The sequence below is a fragment of the Dendronephthya gigantea genome, unplaced genomic scaffold (assembly GCF_004324835.1).
Source record: "Dendronephthya gigantea isolate DGI-Jeju-01 unplaced genomic scaffold, DenGig_1.0 000149F, whole genome shotgun sequence".
Taxonomy (NCBI): domain Eukaryota; kingdom Metazoa; phylum Cnidaria; class Anthozoa; order Malacalcyonacea; family Nephtheidae; genus Dendronephthya; species Dendronephthya gigantea.
Genome location: NW_021163159.1, coordinates 379,190 through 397,012, shown reverse-complemented (window position 1 = coordinate 397,012; position 17,823 = coordinate 379,190). Strand labels below are relative to the sequence as shown.

The following is a 17,823-nucleotide window of genomic DNA, read 5'->3' as shown; positions in this document are numbered from 1 at the left end:
CAACTTAATTGCATTTGCGCGTGTGTGTTTCCGGTTGCGCTGATCATGTCAATTTAACGGAAAGGCGCTGTAGTTTCCGAGCGGACTCAGAGACTGTCAGACTTTAAATGTGGTCAGTAGTTTGTTAGTCTAAAATGAGTAAAATCGGTACGTCACACAGTACGTCCGTACTCCAAAAAACATCATCTTAAGAACACAAGAGTTGCCTACGATCCGAGACAACGAATTTTACGGCGGGTTTCTAAAGTCCTAAACTATAAAAGGGAAGTTATCACAGCTAACTTCTTGTCTTATTTTGTCAAATCGTGGTTTGATCGACTGACGACGTTGGATTGCGAGCCGCTCAACACGTCGATCTCTCGTCGCATTCAAATCAATTAGCTATAGGTTAGCCACAGTGGTTAAGCGCATCACGCATACATATAGGTTTAACGTTATGTTAATAATGAAGTCGGACTTTTTAGACATCCTTTTTCTTGTTATTTGGCGGAATGAAATTAAATAATACATGAATGCGCACCATACTCTAAAGAATATAGAACGATCCAGATAAGTATGTAAAAATCCATCTTTTCCAGGTCATGATAATAAAACAGAAGACTTTGTGTGACTTGTATCACAAAAAATAGTGATACATTGTATGTCTTATTTGCATATTATTATACAGCAGGCTGCTCCATTTACTGTTCGGAGTACTCCAGATTTCAGGAGCAGTAATGGAGTGGAACAGAACACTGTCACATGAAAGTTCGGAACTGTTCTGATTACCCCTACTTTAGGGGTAGCTAGAACACAACACGTGACAGTGACACGTACAATTTTTACGTGTTTAAAAGTGACGGTAACAAATGTGTTTAATCGTAATGTTGTGTTGGCCTTATTTTAAGACTTTATCTTCATCCATGGACATACATCTATTGTCAGGAATGTGATGGCTATAGTTGTGTGAGATTCGATTTGTACAAGTGTCTAAAAATGTCTTAAATAGACACGAAAATACATGAAATCATTATACTGTTTATTTTTTTGGGAACAATTATAAAACGCATAGTAGAACACATATGTAATAGACTGAAACTGTTCCAAAAAAATGTGTGCTTTCCATTACACACACTTCTCGCAGAGTGTTTTAAATTATCAAGAACAGTAAATGGCGCACCCTCAGGGGAGTAAAAAAAGTGATGCCTTTTATATTCAAATGAGCCGCGAACTTATGACAGGCCTATTGTGACAATTCCAAGTGATAACCTTCAACATGACACGTGTGCTATAAAAACAATTTGATAAATGGTTTATTATTATTTACAGAGATTATAATAAAAAATGTTCACAAGCTATACCCCATGTCCTTCAACGTGACCACCGTTTCTTTCAGCACAAAGAGTTGTTAAAAATAATTTCCAAAGAGAGCACAATTTACGTTTTGGATTAATTAATGTTCACTTATTTGACATGCTTCGTATACTCGGTATACCCATGGGTTATTTAGGCAACTTCTGCTTAATTATGTGCCTAATTTGAATTTGAAAGGAATCAGCTTTTTTTTAATAGCTCTGTAGTATTAAATATTGCTATTTACATAAATTCATATTATATATATAAATGCACAACTGTGCTAGAATCCAATCAGGTCCTCAATGGGTTTGTACTTCCAGGCATCGGTTTTAATGTAATCAAGTTCCTGCCGAAGTTTTTCTAATCTTTGCTGATGAGCTTCTGCAGATTAAAAGGAAAAAAGTGTTCAGTAAGAATGTTAGATGGTCAACTTCATTTTAGCTCAGTCTAAATCGGCTTTATGACCACTCTCTAGTATATATACAAATTGTAATGTTTTTTTACCAAATCGAAAACCAAGTTGTATACATAGTTTTGAGATACATACCTTGTTGAGATGATGAGAGTATTGTGTCCACCTGCATGTCAACTTGGAAACTGTTACATTTTTTAACCCATTGGTCTGGTGAAAAAGTAAAACAATATAGTAACTTGAGAAAAACCTGTAGGAGTGTCTCGACAGCTTATTAGTGATGCTTGTCTGATTTGTTGCTGGTCAGTCTTAGAGGGCTGTGGTTATGTTTTGCCTTCTGAGGATAAGTTCTTATGTACAGTTCTTACAAAATTGATGTTGTTGATCTATAAATGTCAGAAATATGTGCCTAATTAACAGTTGGTGACAGACTTACAAGTGCTAATTCCATGTCCTAACTTGGCAACCAGGGGCCGGTTGTTCAAAGCTAGATTATCGCTAACCCTGAGTTAGATTTTCATCATAGGCAGCCCAGTCAATTCTGGGACAGTATACTATCTTATGTATATAATTATCCTAGGATACCCGCATTGACTTTTCAAAACTTTACAAAATATGATTTCTATTGAACCAGAAAATACTCTAAAAATATTCAACTTTTACAAGTGATGAAAAAAATTGATGTAAAAATTTGTGTTAACCCTGAGTTAAGTTAAGTTAGTTAACCATGAATACCACATTGTCTATTATAGTATTATTGGTACCAGCAATATATAAATAAATAAGTATAAAAAATAACAACTATCTTGTATATCCAAATATTTGAGATATTAAACAAACGATATATTGTACAGAGATGGCGGCACGACAATAGATAATCTATTACGTTGATAAGGGCTTATCTTTTCAATCATCGCATCTTCATAATCAGGTTTATAATCTACCCACACTAGTTGAAATCCCTTTATTAAATCATACAGTTTTATTGCTACCTGATTCAGAATCCTTTGATGTGTTCGAGAAAGGCGAATTAAAAAGACTCTTTCGAGAGTTATACAATCTCGCATATCTAAATAACGTCGTTCTACTCTCGTTTCTTGTGTCGTTTTCTGGTCTCTGACTGCTTTCCCCTTCGGACGCCATTTTTATGTGGTTTGAACTTTGAAATTTGAATAGTTGCTATCAGTGGTATAAATTTTTCCTTACAGACAGGAATGTCGTTTAGGGAAGTTTTCTTGATCGAATTCAGAAATATAAATTAGGACTTATCTGGGACTTACCGGATTGCCCTGAGCACTTTTTAATCACTTTTTTCATTTTGGAGCACTATTTTGCACGTTGAGCAACTTTGAGCACTTTTTAGCAATTTCGACAGCATCTGAGCAACATTTCACATTTCAAAGGAGTTTCGAGCAACAAAAAGTTAGCGATTATAAAATTCGATTCGTACCTCGATTACTGATTGGGTCTAAAACTCCTAGACAGTAGACAGACTAACAAAATAATACCAACGCCTGCCTTCAAAAAGATTCACCTCAAAATCATTGAGTAGACTGTTACATGATGGGGGTATTTTCCCTTAGCTGAGGCCTGAGGGTTTGATTTTAAATGTTTTACCATTGAACAATGTTTTACCCAAAATCTTGCTATTATTGGTTAAAATAATATAATCTCTCTCATTGATCAGCATGAACGAGTGCAAGTGCGCATGAGTAAGCTTTTAGTATATCGGTTCCCATTTTTGGCCTGAATGTGGTAACAATTTCCGTTTGTAGTAAAAAGTAACAAATTTGCAAACTTTGCAAGGCTATTTTTTTCGTATCAGTTTACAATATTTCGCAACCAAACTTTACATTTCTACTAATTTCAGTATGCTCTTTTCAGCTGTGGTAATTTGATTGCATTGCCTTCCACTAGATAAAAAACTAGTCTATAATGCAAACGGTCTATTGTCGACATAAATAGAAATGATATGTTATGAAATCTTTTATCTTGTTATTTCTTGCATTTTGTTCTATTATATTCAAAAATACTGACTTTTGCGTATTTAGCATGAACGCTGAACGAATATCCAAACAGACCCTTTCGATAATTACGTCACAACATTATCGTTTTAAATTTGAAACCACCTTACATGAGATTGATTTCAAGTTTTGCTCTCACAAGCTATGTGAAAAGATGCAAAACATCGTTCTCAAACACATACATGAAAAATTTTTTTATTTTGAAAAATAAGTGTGGAATTAAGTCATTACTCTGGAAACAGGCTCCCGGTCATGGCCTAGTAGCCTCGACTTGGTGTTACCGCTTATCCCCACATTTATTGGTGAAAATGCAAAATTCTTTCTCATGCATGTGTTTAATTAAGAACGATGTTTTGCATCTTTGTACATAGCTTGTGAGAGCAAAACTTGAAATCAATCTCATTAAGATGGTTCTGACGTTGTTGTGACGGGATAATTTTGTAGGAATTCTAGGAGAACTGAGGAGTTTCTTGAGCATGAAGCGAGGCATTCTCAGATTTAGGTGTAAATAAGGCGCCATGTTTGAAAAATGCTGAGCAGTTGTCAGGAAGCGATAATATTCAACGTTTTAAACTCTTCACTCATATATCCATATTTGACATGGAGTTTAAATGAAAACAATGGCTCATTGGTATTCAAATTCATTCGTACAGTTCACTTTTGGTGTTGTGGCTGGCGCAGGGGCAATCGTTTTGGCTTCGAGAGGGCTAGGAATTTTACACGCATTTCCTGAACGAACTGCCGGCATCGGAAATGAAAGGGTTGGTTTTTCTCAAAGCGAAAGAGAAAACCGTGATAGTGTTCTTGACAGACTTTCGCCAACTATTCCTAACGATGACCCGGGATATAACTTATCTGATGGAATGTTGTTTTCCCCCCCGGATACCGAGGAGAATAATGGACTTGTAGACATGCTATTTCAAATTGCAAAGGACCAGGCACACAGGGACTGCCTTATCCACCGTGGTATTACGTGCAACATTTGCAATGCAAGTCCAGTTTGTGGAACTCGTTATAAATGTGCTAACTGCCTTGATTATGATGTCTGTGAGGTCTGTGAAACGAATGATCATCACAATAGAACTCACGTTTTCTTAAAAATTAAATACCCAATACCACCACTGGCAAATCCAAAGGCAGTATGTCTGAAGCCCTTTTATACTGGTATGTGTTTGGGCCACATAAAAAGGTGTTTGTTTTGTGGGGTGTTAACTAATCCAATAGTAATTAAATAACAATTGGTGTATAATTGTATAAACAGACTTATTATTAACTTCCAGATGCCCCTTGACCGACACATAATTTTCACTCTTGACAAGTAAACCAATTATCATCTGGAATTCAACAGTTGAAGTTGCATCCTAGGTGATAATTAATTTACTTGAGAGTTAAAAATTATAGCTACTTGTAGTTGATGCATTGCATTTCAGCTAACATGATTGATATAAAAATTGTCTCATTTTTGATATTATTTTGTATCACCAAATCTGTCTAGTTAGAGTGAGCTTTTTGACACTTAATTTGGAATTTTTTGGATGTTTATTTAAACATGACATATATACAGTGGCGTAGCCAGCCTGACAATTTAGTCATGCTATGCAAATTTTATGTTATAATTCTTCATTTCTTTAGAAATTCATTGTTTTCACAGTCAATGAACACCAAAATATTAACATAGCATAAATAAATTGTCGGACTGGCTATGCCACTGTATATATACTCAAAATCACCAATTAGCATTAACTACACTTAACACTGCACCACTCAAAGCATCACATAACCCTGTCTCAAATACCTTTTTCTTGTATGTTGGATGCATTATAGATTATCTGAGGTCTGTTCTGTGCATATTCTCTGCTCACAGCAAATGAGCAACATTCCAGGTGTTTTGTTTTTGCGATTATATATTTCAAGTGCCAGTTTGGAATGTTGCTAATGAGCAGAGAAAAAGTGCAGAATAGAGTTTACATCATCTATAATTTGTTATATATTGTTTTGACAAATGCGTTCAGCACACGAAAAGCATCAGCTTTGAAACAAGTGAAACTTAACTTTCAGGCACAAATTTGGACCACGTGGCACTGTGTTGGGATGATATAAATTGTCTTAAAGACAAGACTCATTTTGATGAAACTGAAATTCAGACCCTACACGAACAATTTAAGACTTTGGCACCTCAGGAGCAAGGAATCTCAAGAGAGGCGTTCAACCTCAGTTTGGGACCTCTTGGCCGGCAAAGCAACCTGGTTATGGACAGAATGTTTTCTTTCTACGATCAAAACGGAGACGGTGTCATTTCGTTCGAAGAGTTCATCTCAGCTCTTTCAGTTTTGGTGAAGGGCAGCAAAGATGAAAAACTACGGTTTGTTTTCGAAGGTTACGACCTGGAGAAGAAGGGTTACCTTGTGTACAAAGACTTTCACGACATGTTCAAAGCGTATTTCAACGTGAGCATAGAACTGGTCAGGGATTACATAAAGACGCGGGAAGAAGAGATGAAGGCCGCGTTCGATGAGACCGCAGATAAGCCAGTCTCATCTGTATTTCATGCTCCAATTCCCAACGACGTTGGCGGCGCATCTGGTGGGGATATCAAATCCGTGCAGCAGCCACGCTCCGGAGCGGGCGGGAGCGGCGGTGCCAGACCCTTGATGGAGGCCATGTCACAGGACGCCATTGACGAGATGGTCGCGAATGTTTTCAAATGTGCCGACTTGGACCGTGATGGAAAGATCACATTTGACGAGTTCAAAACGTGGGCCGTTTTAGATAATACCGTGTTGGCTTGGTTCGATGCTCTTGGAACTGTCTTTTAGTTTTTTTTTTAACATTCCCTATTGCCTTATCAATAGCGACTTTGTAAACGATAGGATCTGAACTGTAGATTCATAATTTTTCAGTAATAATTTTTCAATAACTGCAGTCAGGCGCTACAAACACGATTTCTCGTTGTCTGTTTATATGATCCCGCTTAGCCGAGATTAGCCCCAAGGCCACAGTTACCGCGGATACCGAATTATGTACTTTTGTGCCGGACCGTTCCAGTGAACTCTACAACTGAAAGGATAAACTCATCCTGAGGTATATAGTGATATTGAAGCCAGTACGTTTTAGTTTTACGCTGAAAGCTGAACGGTTTGCTTTAGATGAAACTGAAACTATTAGGGAAACCTCATTATACCAAATAAAGATTTCAACGCTTTAGTTTAGCTGGCATGGGGTGATCGGGAAATTTGTTTTAAACAAAACGAAAGCAATTGCCTATATTGGTCCGTATATACAGTTACAGTGTAATCTTCCCTTTGAATCGCAATTGTTCATTATTTTATTTTGCGACGTCTTAATTAAAAATAATAATGTTAGCTCCATGAAGATATAGCTGTGTTTTTCATTTCATTTCATTTCATTTCATGTATTTTTTTATTTTGTTCATTTCGTTCCATATTTGCCTTAGAGTTCACTGGTGTTCATACTTTTTCACAAGTGATCCATCAAAGAGTTATGAAAGAAATTCTTAAATATCTAGGACTAGGACCACTTAATTACGTTATTTGAAGAAATGTGGGAGCTTTTAGCTAATGTTTCATGACGTACATATATGCTACAATACAATATAGAGACCTTTTAAAAGATTAACGTAAACGACAAAACGGAAACGGCAAGTTAACCCTACAGGTTGGTAAACCCTACAGCTTAAGCCCGTTTTCCATTAGGCGAATTTATTCGCGCGACGCAGAGCGATATTGGCCTTCGAAAAAGTAGAATCGCGAATAAATTCGCAAGTGGCGGATCTAGGCCTAGGGGTGAAAAAATGAAAATTAAAGGCCAGAAACTGACTTTCAAACACGAGATAACAATATGTAAAAATTTACTGGCTAACTTTTCGTTGTATTTTTTACAACAATTAATTAAACCTATTTATTCAAGGATGGGTTACATCAAACCGTCTAAAAATAATGTAACAACATTAAATAACATTAAAAAATACTACAAAAACTACATTAAAAAATAAATTAAGGGCACAACCAAACACTCTATTCATGCTTTAATAGACATCTTACCATGACGTTTTGCAACATTTAATAACTAAACCAAGAGTAGCATATGCTAGCAAATATCATTTTGCAATCACTGCCGGAGGCGTGAATGGCCACGCTGACATTTTGCTATGGTTTTCGTGCCTATGCCACCACGGTTAACAATAATTATCGCCCATGGTCTTCTAGTAATGTTATGGAACGGTATGATAAAATTAATAAGGTCTATTGATTTAAATTTTATATAATTCATTATGCAATCATTTGTGAGTGGATTTGCAGTTTAATATTTGTAGACTATATATTTATATATAAACCGAAAGTTATGCACATGCATATTTGCAATGCCAGATCAGATTCCAATTAACAGAAGGCTTATAAAAAAAAACATTGTGTCCGGGGCTTTTTCACGAGCCCAGTTACGGGGGGTTCAACGAAGCAAATCCTTATAAACAGCCTCTGAAGGCCGCATTATACGATGCAATTTCTCCTGCAACTTGCAATCCAATTCAACTTTTCAGAGATGAAAATCTGACAGCTACAAAACTTTTGTGCTACACTCCCGGGATGTTTTCTCATACATATACATTTCGAAAACTCTCCACTAATTTACATCTCTCTAAAGTAGAATGCAAGTTGCAAGAAAAATTGCTCGTGTAACACGGCCTTCACTCAGAGCAGCACCCAATCATGATCCGAACACATTCGGGCGACCCTGCCCTCCAACTGACGAATCTCCTCTCTTGAAACTTGGGCTTGTTCCTGTCCGCTTCCGCAAGCGATAGTGCTCAGCAAGTTCACGAATGCCTTTTTATTCGGGACTATCTCCTTAACACCCTTACACATTAGATTGGAGCCGCTTGTAAACAGCGTAAGAGCGAACGTCTTTGCGGCCAGCGAGAACCAAACAGCCAGCACGCCCTCGGCGAGTCCCGTAACCGTCGACAGCAGGAACACCAGGAGTGCTGCGCCCATGACAAACAAACCGATGCGCCCAGCACCTGTGCTACAAATCCGTCCTGCCACATGGAATATGCGCCATAACATGGCCAGAAAAGTTTCTTTATTCGTTATCCTCGACGCCAGCTGTTTCATGTTGCAAAGAAGTTTTCTTCCCTCCTCAGTTCCGACAAGCTCTTCCACGTATCGGCCGAGCCCTTCGACGACACGAAGTACATTTTCATTTGCTTTCAGTTTGCCAATTTTCATTATTCCTCTGATGAATTCACAAATCATCTTTGCCACATCTGTCTTTGCGAAACCCATATCGGCCGTAGTATCGCCACTTGTACTCCGTCTTGTGCTCCCACTGGAAGCCATAGTACCGGCTATAGCGTTCAATGGCAGATTGCAATTGCAATTAATTAGGATACATGAGCATATAACTTAGCGTGTTTGTATGTTTTGCAGACATATATGACAGCATACAGTATCAGAAATGAGCAAAATTTTAGTGATTGCGAAACTGAATTTCGGATTCGTGAGGATTGCTTACGCGAGACTTTCGATTTCGGATAATTTCAAATATAGCACTCCACGTAGTTGCATTCATACTTGCCATGTTTGATAATATCGTGATGTATGAAAGGTTATAGGAAGATGGAGTAACTGAGGTGTTATAATCAAAGAAAAATCGACAACAATATCTAGCCTCTAGGTGATTTTGGGCTCATATTTTAGTTAATCAGCACTCAAAAAGATTGTCGAAATAGAAATCCAAATCTATATTCAGTATAAGAACTGTAGTTCTAATGCACTTTAAAACCGAAATACAACACATTTTAAAAATATTACGTTGCCTCAAACGTAAAATGGCTTTTCTTCTCACCATTTTAGATCACCTGGATTGGCTGAACATTGTCAGAGGACGCAGCTCGCCCGTTTTGTGCCATCGGATTAATTTGAGTATATTGAAAAGTAAATAAATCACATATGTGTCAATGTAATTTCATCAATTAGCGGTCGCTTTGTTCAAATAAACCATTTGCTGTTGGGCTGCTGGTGGTTATGCTAAACGATTTTGAAGTCGTGTAAATTTTTCGCGAGTAAACAGTCCCCGCGAAAGCTCCGGGCCAGTGAGAAGCCATTAAACTACATTTAAGAAAAGTATATTTTCTCATTAGAAATTCAAATTTACTACCACTAGGTCTCTTCGGCTGCGAAGTGCAACCTCAAATGTACTAAAGCCTTTTTAGTTATTGCATGCTCGTTCCTTTCCTTCTCAAGGCAAGCCTCGCTTGTTTCCAACCTTTCAAGAAGATCGGTGATTTCCTTTTCATGGAGTGATCGTAGAGCAACATTTTGATTCTCTAAAAGTCTCCTCTCCAAGGCTTTTTGCTTTTCTAATTCCAACTGCAAAACCTTGTTTTGTTTCCCAACTTTCTCCAATTCGTGTTTGATTCTCGCCAGTTCAAGTTCTGCTGACTTTCTGTCCTCGATGGCCTTCTCCATTCGATCCTGACAAATCTCAAAGTTTTCTTGCGAGCTCTTCGCATCTTCTTTGAAAGCCTTGCAAGCTATTTTCATCGCTTTGTTCTGCTTTCTAACATCGCTATACTTCCTGTTCAATTTCATAATTTCGCTTGCTTGTTCTTCGCATGTTTTTCTCAAGCGCTCGCAGTCTTTTTGCAACGCTTGTGCGAGGACGCTCAAGCGAATATTGTGCAATTTCGAACGTTTTAAAAACTTACGAAGAATCTTTAGTTCGTCGGCGTTCCATATGCACTTATCCTGGATGTCCTCAGAACCGTTTTCTTCTTCGTTATGATCTCGATTTGCTTCTGTAAAATTACCCTAAAAAATCCAAAATTTGCTTTGTCAGCGTGTTTCCCCCTGGTCGTGTTAAACTAAATTGGTATATATGGCTACTAGGGACGAGGCAAGATTAGATAAACCAAATTGGGAGAGGTGAAAAAAGGTGCAGTTGTTATATATAGGCTGTCAATATACTATATTTTCAATATCAAAAGAGCATTATTGATCAGCATCTGTGCAACTCGATTGCAAGAACTTTAGCAACTCTGGGGGAGGAGAGAGATTCTTGGGGAGATGTGAATATTTCCAAGATGAATGCAAAACAATTCCAGAGCAAGTGTGGAACACCCTATGCTCTCTGAAGGGTCTATCGTTAAGCCAAGGGGCACAAAAATGTCTTGTGGTGAACTTTCAAAGTAAGTCACCTTTTCTTGTGCTCTGTTTTCCACAACATTTGTACATTTACTGTACTTAAAAGCATGGTATATGGTATGGCAAGTCCAGTAGGCAGTAGCTTCATATGTATAGACTCTAGAGCAAACAATTGGTATGTATACACTAGAGCAAATATGCTTTTATTTCAGCGCTGTTGAAATCACCATCTATTACACAAATTACCATGTATGTTAACTTTGTGTCTGAGCCGGTACATAAAACATAAATATACATTCATTGAGAGACTATAATTGGTGAAAACAACCAATTGGCGTTTTTATACAACCTCCTGTCCTCCAGAAGCATCTTCTTGTGAATCGTGTCTGTGTTCTGATTTGTCCTTCTCCTTACTAGTCGAGAGTATTTCTTCAAAAACCTTTTCGTATACCTCCTGAAAACTCTCGTTTAACCGAGCACGGGTTGGCCTTGTTCCATCATCGCGAAAGAAGTCGTTTACTTTAAATTTCGGAGGAAATAACTCTTCAATCCAAGCCGCCATATTTACAACGGCGAAACAGCAACACTCAGTGTTACATGAAGTATTGTCTACAGCCTACTACCGAATTATTTTTAGATTTGATGCCATAAAATTGGTGTTAAAAATACGCTTTTGATTTCTTTTCGAAGTTCTACTCCATAAAAAATGTGTGATTTAAAAGATGTTCAAGGGTTAGATTATTTTTGAGGTAGTGTATTAAGCCCCGCCCAACTGCCCACTCGAATAATTCTGGTAGTATTTTAATTTTAAAAATTTAATATTCACATGTCACTCAAAGCACATGTACCTAAGAACGCTAGTTAGAGACACAGCAAACAAGACATGAAAAGTTTCATGAAAAGTTCTCGAAATTTCAGGTTGGTCGATATCGAATATATTCCTACCTAATTTAATAGGATCACCGTGTTTCCCATGTTGACATTTACACCGGTAAATCGGTTGGGGCAGAGAAAAAAAGCTTTTGAAGGCGATCAGGAAGAATATGACAGCTGCAGTTTATGGAATTATTCATGTGTCCGTCTAGTCAACTTAGTTCTTTGTATCGTATATATCGCACAGCTCTTTCTAATTTGTATTGTATATTTGCCTTATTTGCTTTACGACATCTGCCTTAATTACATCTGGTACATTGGGTATATATTTTGTTTATATTATAAAAGCCTTCGTCGAAACAAATGGGAAAAGGAAAAGCCTTTGAGTGCAGGAAATCAGGAATGATTCCAGCCACTGAGCCACAATAAATGCAATTGATTTAGTCTACACTTTCGAGCTATGAGCAATGAAACTAAATGTTAGATAATCGTATTCTAATTTAACATTAGGCATTTCTAAGTTACAATTACAAGCCTGACTGTGACTGCAACCCCTCTGGCTAAGATATCCTTGGTGTAAATGTGCATTGGTCCCAGCAATGTAGGTGCTAATGAAAGTAAATTTATCAACTGAATTTAATGCTTGGCTGATATAAATATTTCGACCAACCAAATTGGTAAGGAGGGCACATGGGATGATGGAAAGCAATGTACAAGTTTGCAGTAATTGCTCTGTTCATTCAATTTATCAGTATGCATATTTGATCCTGCATGGCCTAAAAATTTTTATTTTATTATCTAATGGCATGGCACTGTTAAAAATGTACCTTGAATTGTTTTATGTTGAAGCATGCAGTCTCAGCATTACAGTTAGCTAATATAGTTCATGGTAGATGTTTCGCATGTTTTCTGAATAACCACATCATTAATCTCTAATAGTGACTATATATAGGCCAGTTTTGCTGGCAGCAGCCAAATGTTCCAAGGATATACCTGGCTCTAAGTTGAAATGTTACTGTTTTCTGGCTATAATTCCATTTCACATTGCGATGGGTGATGGAAATATTATATACTTGTTTTGTTATCTCGACAAACCATATACAAACAATGCATCCAATTAATAGTGTCATGTCTCTGAGGTGGAAAAAGAAGGCATGACAATTATGGATATTATATAATTATATAGACAGCCAGTGCTTGAGAATACCTGATAGACTGGATAAAACCAATGTTTATAAGGCCTGATTGACAAAATTTCAATACTTGGCTCACCAAGCAGGGCTTTAAAATTGTGCAAAACTGTACTGCACCTATAACCTATTACTCAGAGACATACCAAATTTTGCAAAATACAAAAGGCAGGTTTCTGCCAACTTCTCCGTTCTAGATACATATCTGCTGCACGCCTTCTTTAGCACATGTTCGTTTTCGGTCGATTGAGCCGCTGGCATTTATTTTCTTACATCCTCTTCCCTCTATAAACAGACGGGGCGGGGCACCCCCCAGATTGTGCACATTTGTTAATAAACAAGAGGCCTGCTCAGGCATGCACTCGGGCTACCGTTACCTCGCTTGAGCTTGTAACACCTAATTTTTGACACCTGCGCGAGAAACGATCCTAGGACGATTTCGATTCCTTCGAAGACTTCGTGCCGCCCACGCGAAATTTTCGTAAACTCGCGACGCAAAAGGAAAAACCGGGCACTATTTTCAACTCGCTCTAATGGGCGATTTATACCTGCAGGTCGGGCAATTTTTACCAAAATCCTCGAATGATCAAACAGTTAATTTGTACTCGAGAGTAGAGAAATTGTATCTGATATCATTTGTGATTTGTTCCCCCCTCAAATGATTGAACACGTACGTCTTTCTTTTGCCTATCTACCAGGGATGATGCTCGATTCCGTATCGGAAATCAACGAAACGTGCCTTACTTTTTTAATTCCTTTTAGATTTTTAGTGTGCTACCCATTATCGCGTTTGCAATACATTTGGAGAATTTAGATTGTCCGAGCAAATGCCATCGTCGTTTTTAGCCGTGTTGTCTTGCTTCTGCACATGGACAATTTCCTATAATTTTCTCTGCGTCTATAATAACAGACGCAGTCGAGAATGGAACTGTCGCTTGGTAACTGTTTTCCACGGTCTGCTTAGCTGCGTCATTTCGCTGTGCTGTGCGTTCTACACCGGACCGTGGCCGTTCGACGCCCTGGGGGAGCCGAGCACCCCCTTGCAGACCCTTTGCATTACCATAACCCTCGGGTACTTTTTATTCGATTTTATCTGGTGCGTTTTGATGGGAAGCGAAGGGATTGACATGTTGCTACATCACGTGACGTCGATATGTGGCCTGGCCCTCTCTCTCTATCTCGAGGAGTCTGGTGCCGAGCTCATCGCAACCATATTTGGCTCGGAGATCTCAAATCCCTGCCTGCAGGTCAGGTGGTTCCTCCGGGAAACGGGCAAATACGACACACCGCTTGCTAAACTTAACGACGTTATTTTTATTCTGCTTTTCCTGTGCATTCGCATCGGACTTGGGGCCTGGTTATTTATGGAAACGATGGCCTCTTCGAAGACATCTGGACTTATGAAACTTGGAGGTGTCGCCCTGTATTCGCTTAGTCTCGTGTGGATGGTGTTGATTTTACGTTTTGCGAGAAAACGATTTTTTGCCAAGAAAAGAAAACAGAAGTGATGTTGCTCACTTTTACTATTAGGATCCCATTTCGTACACATATAGTCCAGTTTAGGTAGGAATTAAAATTTGTCGCTATAATGCCTTCAAAAACGAAGATTTGTAATTTTTATGAAATGAATAAGTCTATAAAAATGTTAAAAAATTATAATCTTTTCAAAACCTGTTTCAAATTTGAGATTACTCGACGTGCTCGTATATTTAACAATAGATCTTCGTTCGAGTTTCGTGAAAGTATAAGCCGGCTTTCCGATTGGAACATGTCAATGTGGCTGACGTAATAGAATATTTCATGTTTCTGAGCATGTTTCGTCAACAATGATCAGTAAACTTACAATGACTGATTTGAATATAGAAAACTATAGACAACTGCACTAAATTTACAACTGCACTATTTTTGATCGGTGGCAATGCCTTGTTGCATGACGAGCCAATAAAGACAAAATGGGAACCAGGCTATAAAAAATTCGCGCGCCATACGGTCACATCATTCGTGTAAGATAGAAGACATCAAGTCATCATTTTATTTTTCAGTAGTTCATTACGTAAACTAGACTATTTCTATTAACTTTGGAAATCACTATTTTATTTCAAACACTGCCAGTTTCTATATATAGGTTCAGGAAACCATGATGGCTTTGGCAGTTTATCGTGACTAGCTTTCAAGCCTGGTTCTCATAAATGATATAAATCACCGACCGGTGACCTCTGGCTCTGACAAAGGGAATCCCAATTCTAGATTCTTACGATCCCTCACTGATGGATTTTCGATGTAAATGTAGCATTAAGTAGCAAATATCAAACTTGTGTTTATTCTCTTCCTGGCAATCCACGGAAATTTTCGTGTGCATACATTTCGAAAACTCTTCACTTATTTACATCTTAAACAGAATTGCATTGCAAGCTGCAAAAAAATTGCATCGTGTAACACGGCTTTTAAATGTACAAGAGGTGGCGCTTGAGGGGGAACTGGGAGCGTGCAACTATCATATCGGGTGACTCTAGCCCCCAACTAGGAAGGATATAATAGATTTGTCGGAAAAATAAGGAATTCTGAAAAGCATAATCCAGTCGCCATTCTTCACAAAAAACCACCTCCCCCCTACCCTTACACTAAAAACAAAGCTTTCTCACATATTGCCACTGTTCAACGACAACGGGTATTCTTTCATCTGCATTTTCACTTTCGTTTTACCATGTTAAAACGCTTAGCTTGGTTCTAAATACCAATTAACATCGTCATATTATACTAAAATAAAGAGGAAACAATCCGACATTAAGCGATTTCTTTCATGTACCCGTCAATTTTTAAAATGACCTGTATTTTGTTTTACTTATAAGTACGTGCGTTTATTTCTTTAAATATCTTTAATTATGTTGTTCACCTGTTCCCCGCGTATTCCACCTGTCGTAAATGGACTTTCTGATTGGCTTGCTATAGCCCGCATGCTGACATCGGTTGGGGCAACGAAGTATTGCCATGGCACTTTACTGTTGACATAATTCGAAAAATAAACATTTCAGGTTTAGTTATTAAATAGCAAGTTCAGCCAAACACAGGTATAATAAAGTTTCGACGACGGGCTTTGAGTGAAAACAAAACAGGTCGCTCTGTTTGTAATAAATATTAGACCGTATATATATACATCGTGCTGTCCTAACGTTGTCTTTACCAAAAAGTGTTGATGGAAAGTAGGTCTAGATAAGAAGTAATAAAAATACAGGTCTGAAGAAGCGTGGCGGAAGCAAACTGATAGCTGGGCAAATAGAATCGAAAATGAATGAATCGAAAATGACGAAGAAAAGGCGAGTGTCAAGAATAAGAAGACTGGAAATTCAAGAGGCAAAGCTAAGACGCGAACTGAAAGGCACGCTCAAGGACATAAGCAAGGACACGAAGTCAAAGAAGGGTGGTGAGGAAGGACACCTAGATGGAGTGGAACGCCAAAAACTTGCCAACCGCTCCGTGGATATTCGCTCAAAACTTCTCCGATTACAAGACGAAATCGGTACGCGCGAGGTGATCAAGCAGGACAAAATCACCAAGGATGTAAGGACGAGAATTCAAGAAAGCTATTCGACGGCCGCAAGGAAACACAGCAAGTTGCTATGGACAACAATCAACTTGGAGCGTATGAAAGAGGACGAGAATGCGATTCGGGCAATCGCAGGTGCCGATGCCGGATTGGAAACTCGAAAACGCAAGGTAACGTCGCCCGTTGAGAGGTACGTCCTCGACAGACGTGAGATATCATCGGCTACGAGCAGAATATCCGCTTCAAGTATGAGGCACTCTACGGAGGATCTCGATTACAAGGCTCTGGATAGGAGGGAACACTTGGAGCACGTTCGAGAGTCCTTGTCCACGTTGGGATTGCACAGCACGCGAGATCAACTCCAGAAAGCCGACGGTTTGCAGAACAAGTACGACGCGACTCGCGAAATGAGAAACCTGACGCTTGGTCAGATGATCTCGAGATCGAATAAGAATTCCTACTGGAGAATCAATCCACCGTACAGGCGAAAACGTGGCAAGGTGGCGCACGTACGCAGGGCTTACGCCAAAGACTTCTACGAGAACAAGATTGATATGACGGAAGCGAGGGACAAGAATATCGTTACTCCTAGAACGGAGGTATTGAAGGATTTAAGGCAAAAAGAGGAGGATGAACTCGGACGATTTACGATGAGTTCAGGACGAACAATGTCGATGCGAAAAATGAAAGGTTTCACCCCTCCTGGAATGAAGTTATCACCGCTTGTCGAGGGCGTCGCACAGTAATGACGCATGTCGGCATGATACAACTTTTTTGTCCTAATTTTTGTCCATGTGGAAATTGGGAGAACATTGCATGTCAATCGTGTATAATACGAAAGTATATATAAATTTTTAAGGGAATGGAAAATGCCCGGTTTTATAGGCAAAAACAGACAATATTGACACGTATACCCGAGGACTGAAATGTTATTAACCCAATTCGAAATGAATTTCATTTGCCTTTTTTACGATGCTAAAAAACATACTTTCAAATTCTATTAAAATAAAGCCAGTATCGCTCATGCATATGTTTTGTCCTTATCCATTAGTCAAAGAGGCCAGCATAAAATTGGATGAAAACTCATGAGTTTGTCAAATAATATAAAAACTAACGTCAATTTTCCTATATACGGCGGGTAGCTTTCCACTATATCCATTTCAACGCTTTGTATGATACAAAATCGACCACAACACTCGGACCATTAACATCTGTGGAAATGCCATGTTAATGTTGACAATACGAAAATAATAATTAAAAAGTTTGACACCGCCGGATCACA

At 38.5% G+C, this 17,823-nt stretch overlaps 4 protein-coding genes and 1 pseudogene across 4 annotated transcripts; 3 read left to right on the top strand and 2 right to left on the bottom strand.

Moving 5' to 3' along the window:
* Positions 1 to 1,298: 1,298 nt before the first annotated feature.
* LOC114536851 lies at positions 1,299 to 2,899 on the bottom strand. Its single transcript, XM_028558188.1, has 3 exons — positions 2,740 to 2,899; positions 1,883 to 1,957; positions 1,299 to 1,716 (listed from the first exon to the last, which is right to left on the bottom strand). The coding sequence occupies exons 1-3, from the start codon at positions 2,888 to 2,890 to the stop codon at positions 1,616 to 1,618; spliced, it is 327 nt and encodes a 108-aa protein (XP_028413989.1). The 5' UTR covers positions 2,891 to 2,899; the 3' UTR covers positions 1,299 to 1,615.
* Positions 2,900 to 4,391: 1,492 nt separating this feature from the next.
* LOC114536861 lies at positions 4,392 to 6,694 on the top strand. Its single transcript, XM_028558198.1, has 2 exons — positions 4,392 to 4,935; positions 5,830 to 6,694. Exons 1-2 carry the CDS (start codon positions 4,392 to 4,394, stop codon positions 6,585 to 6,587), a joined length of 1,302 nt encoding a protein of 433 aa, XP_028413999.1. The 3' UTR covers positions 6,588 to 6,694.
* Positions 6,695 to 9,643: 2,949 nt separating this feature from the next.
* LOC114536844 (coiled-coil domain-containing protein 160 homolog) lies at positions 9,644 to 11,496 on the bottom strand. Its single transcript, XM_028558183.1, has 2 exons — positions 11,284 to 11,496; positions 9,644 to 10,601 (listed from the first exon to the last, which is right to left on the bottom strand). The coding sequence occupies exons 1-2, from the start codon at positions 11,494 to 11,496 to the stop codon at positions 9,951 to 9,953; spliced, it is 864 nt and encodes a 287-aa protein (XP_028413984.1). The 3' UTR covers positions 9,644 to 9,950.
* Positions 11,497 to 11,766: 270 nt separating this feature from the next.
* Positions 11,767 to 14,671, top strand: LOC114536848 (annotated as a pseudogene).
* A 1,403-nt stretch (positions 14,672 to 16,074) lies between these two features.
* On the top strand, positions 16,075 to 17,817 carry LOC114536846. Its single transcript, XM_028558186.1, has one exon. The coding sequence runs from the start codon at positions 16,283 to 16,285 to the stop codon at positions 17,285 to 17,287; it is 1,005 nt and encodes a 334-aa protein (XP_028413987.1). The 5' UTR covers positions 16,075 to 16,282; the 3' UTR covers positions 17,288 to 17,817.
* The last annotated feature ends 6 nt before the right edge of the window (positions 17,818 to 17,823 follow it).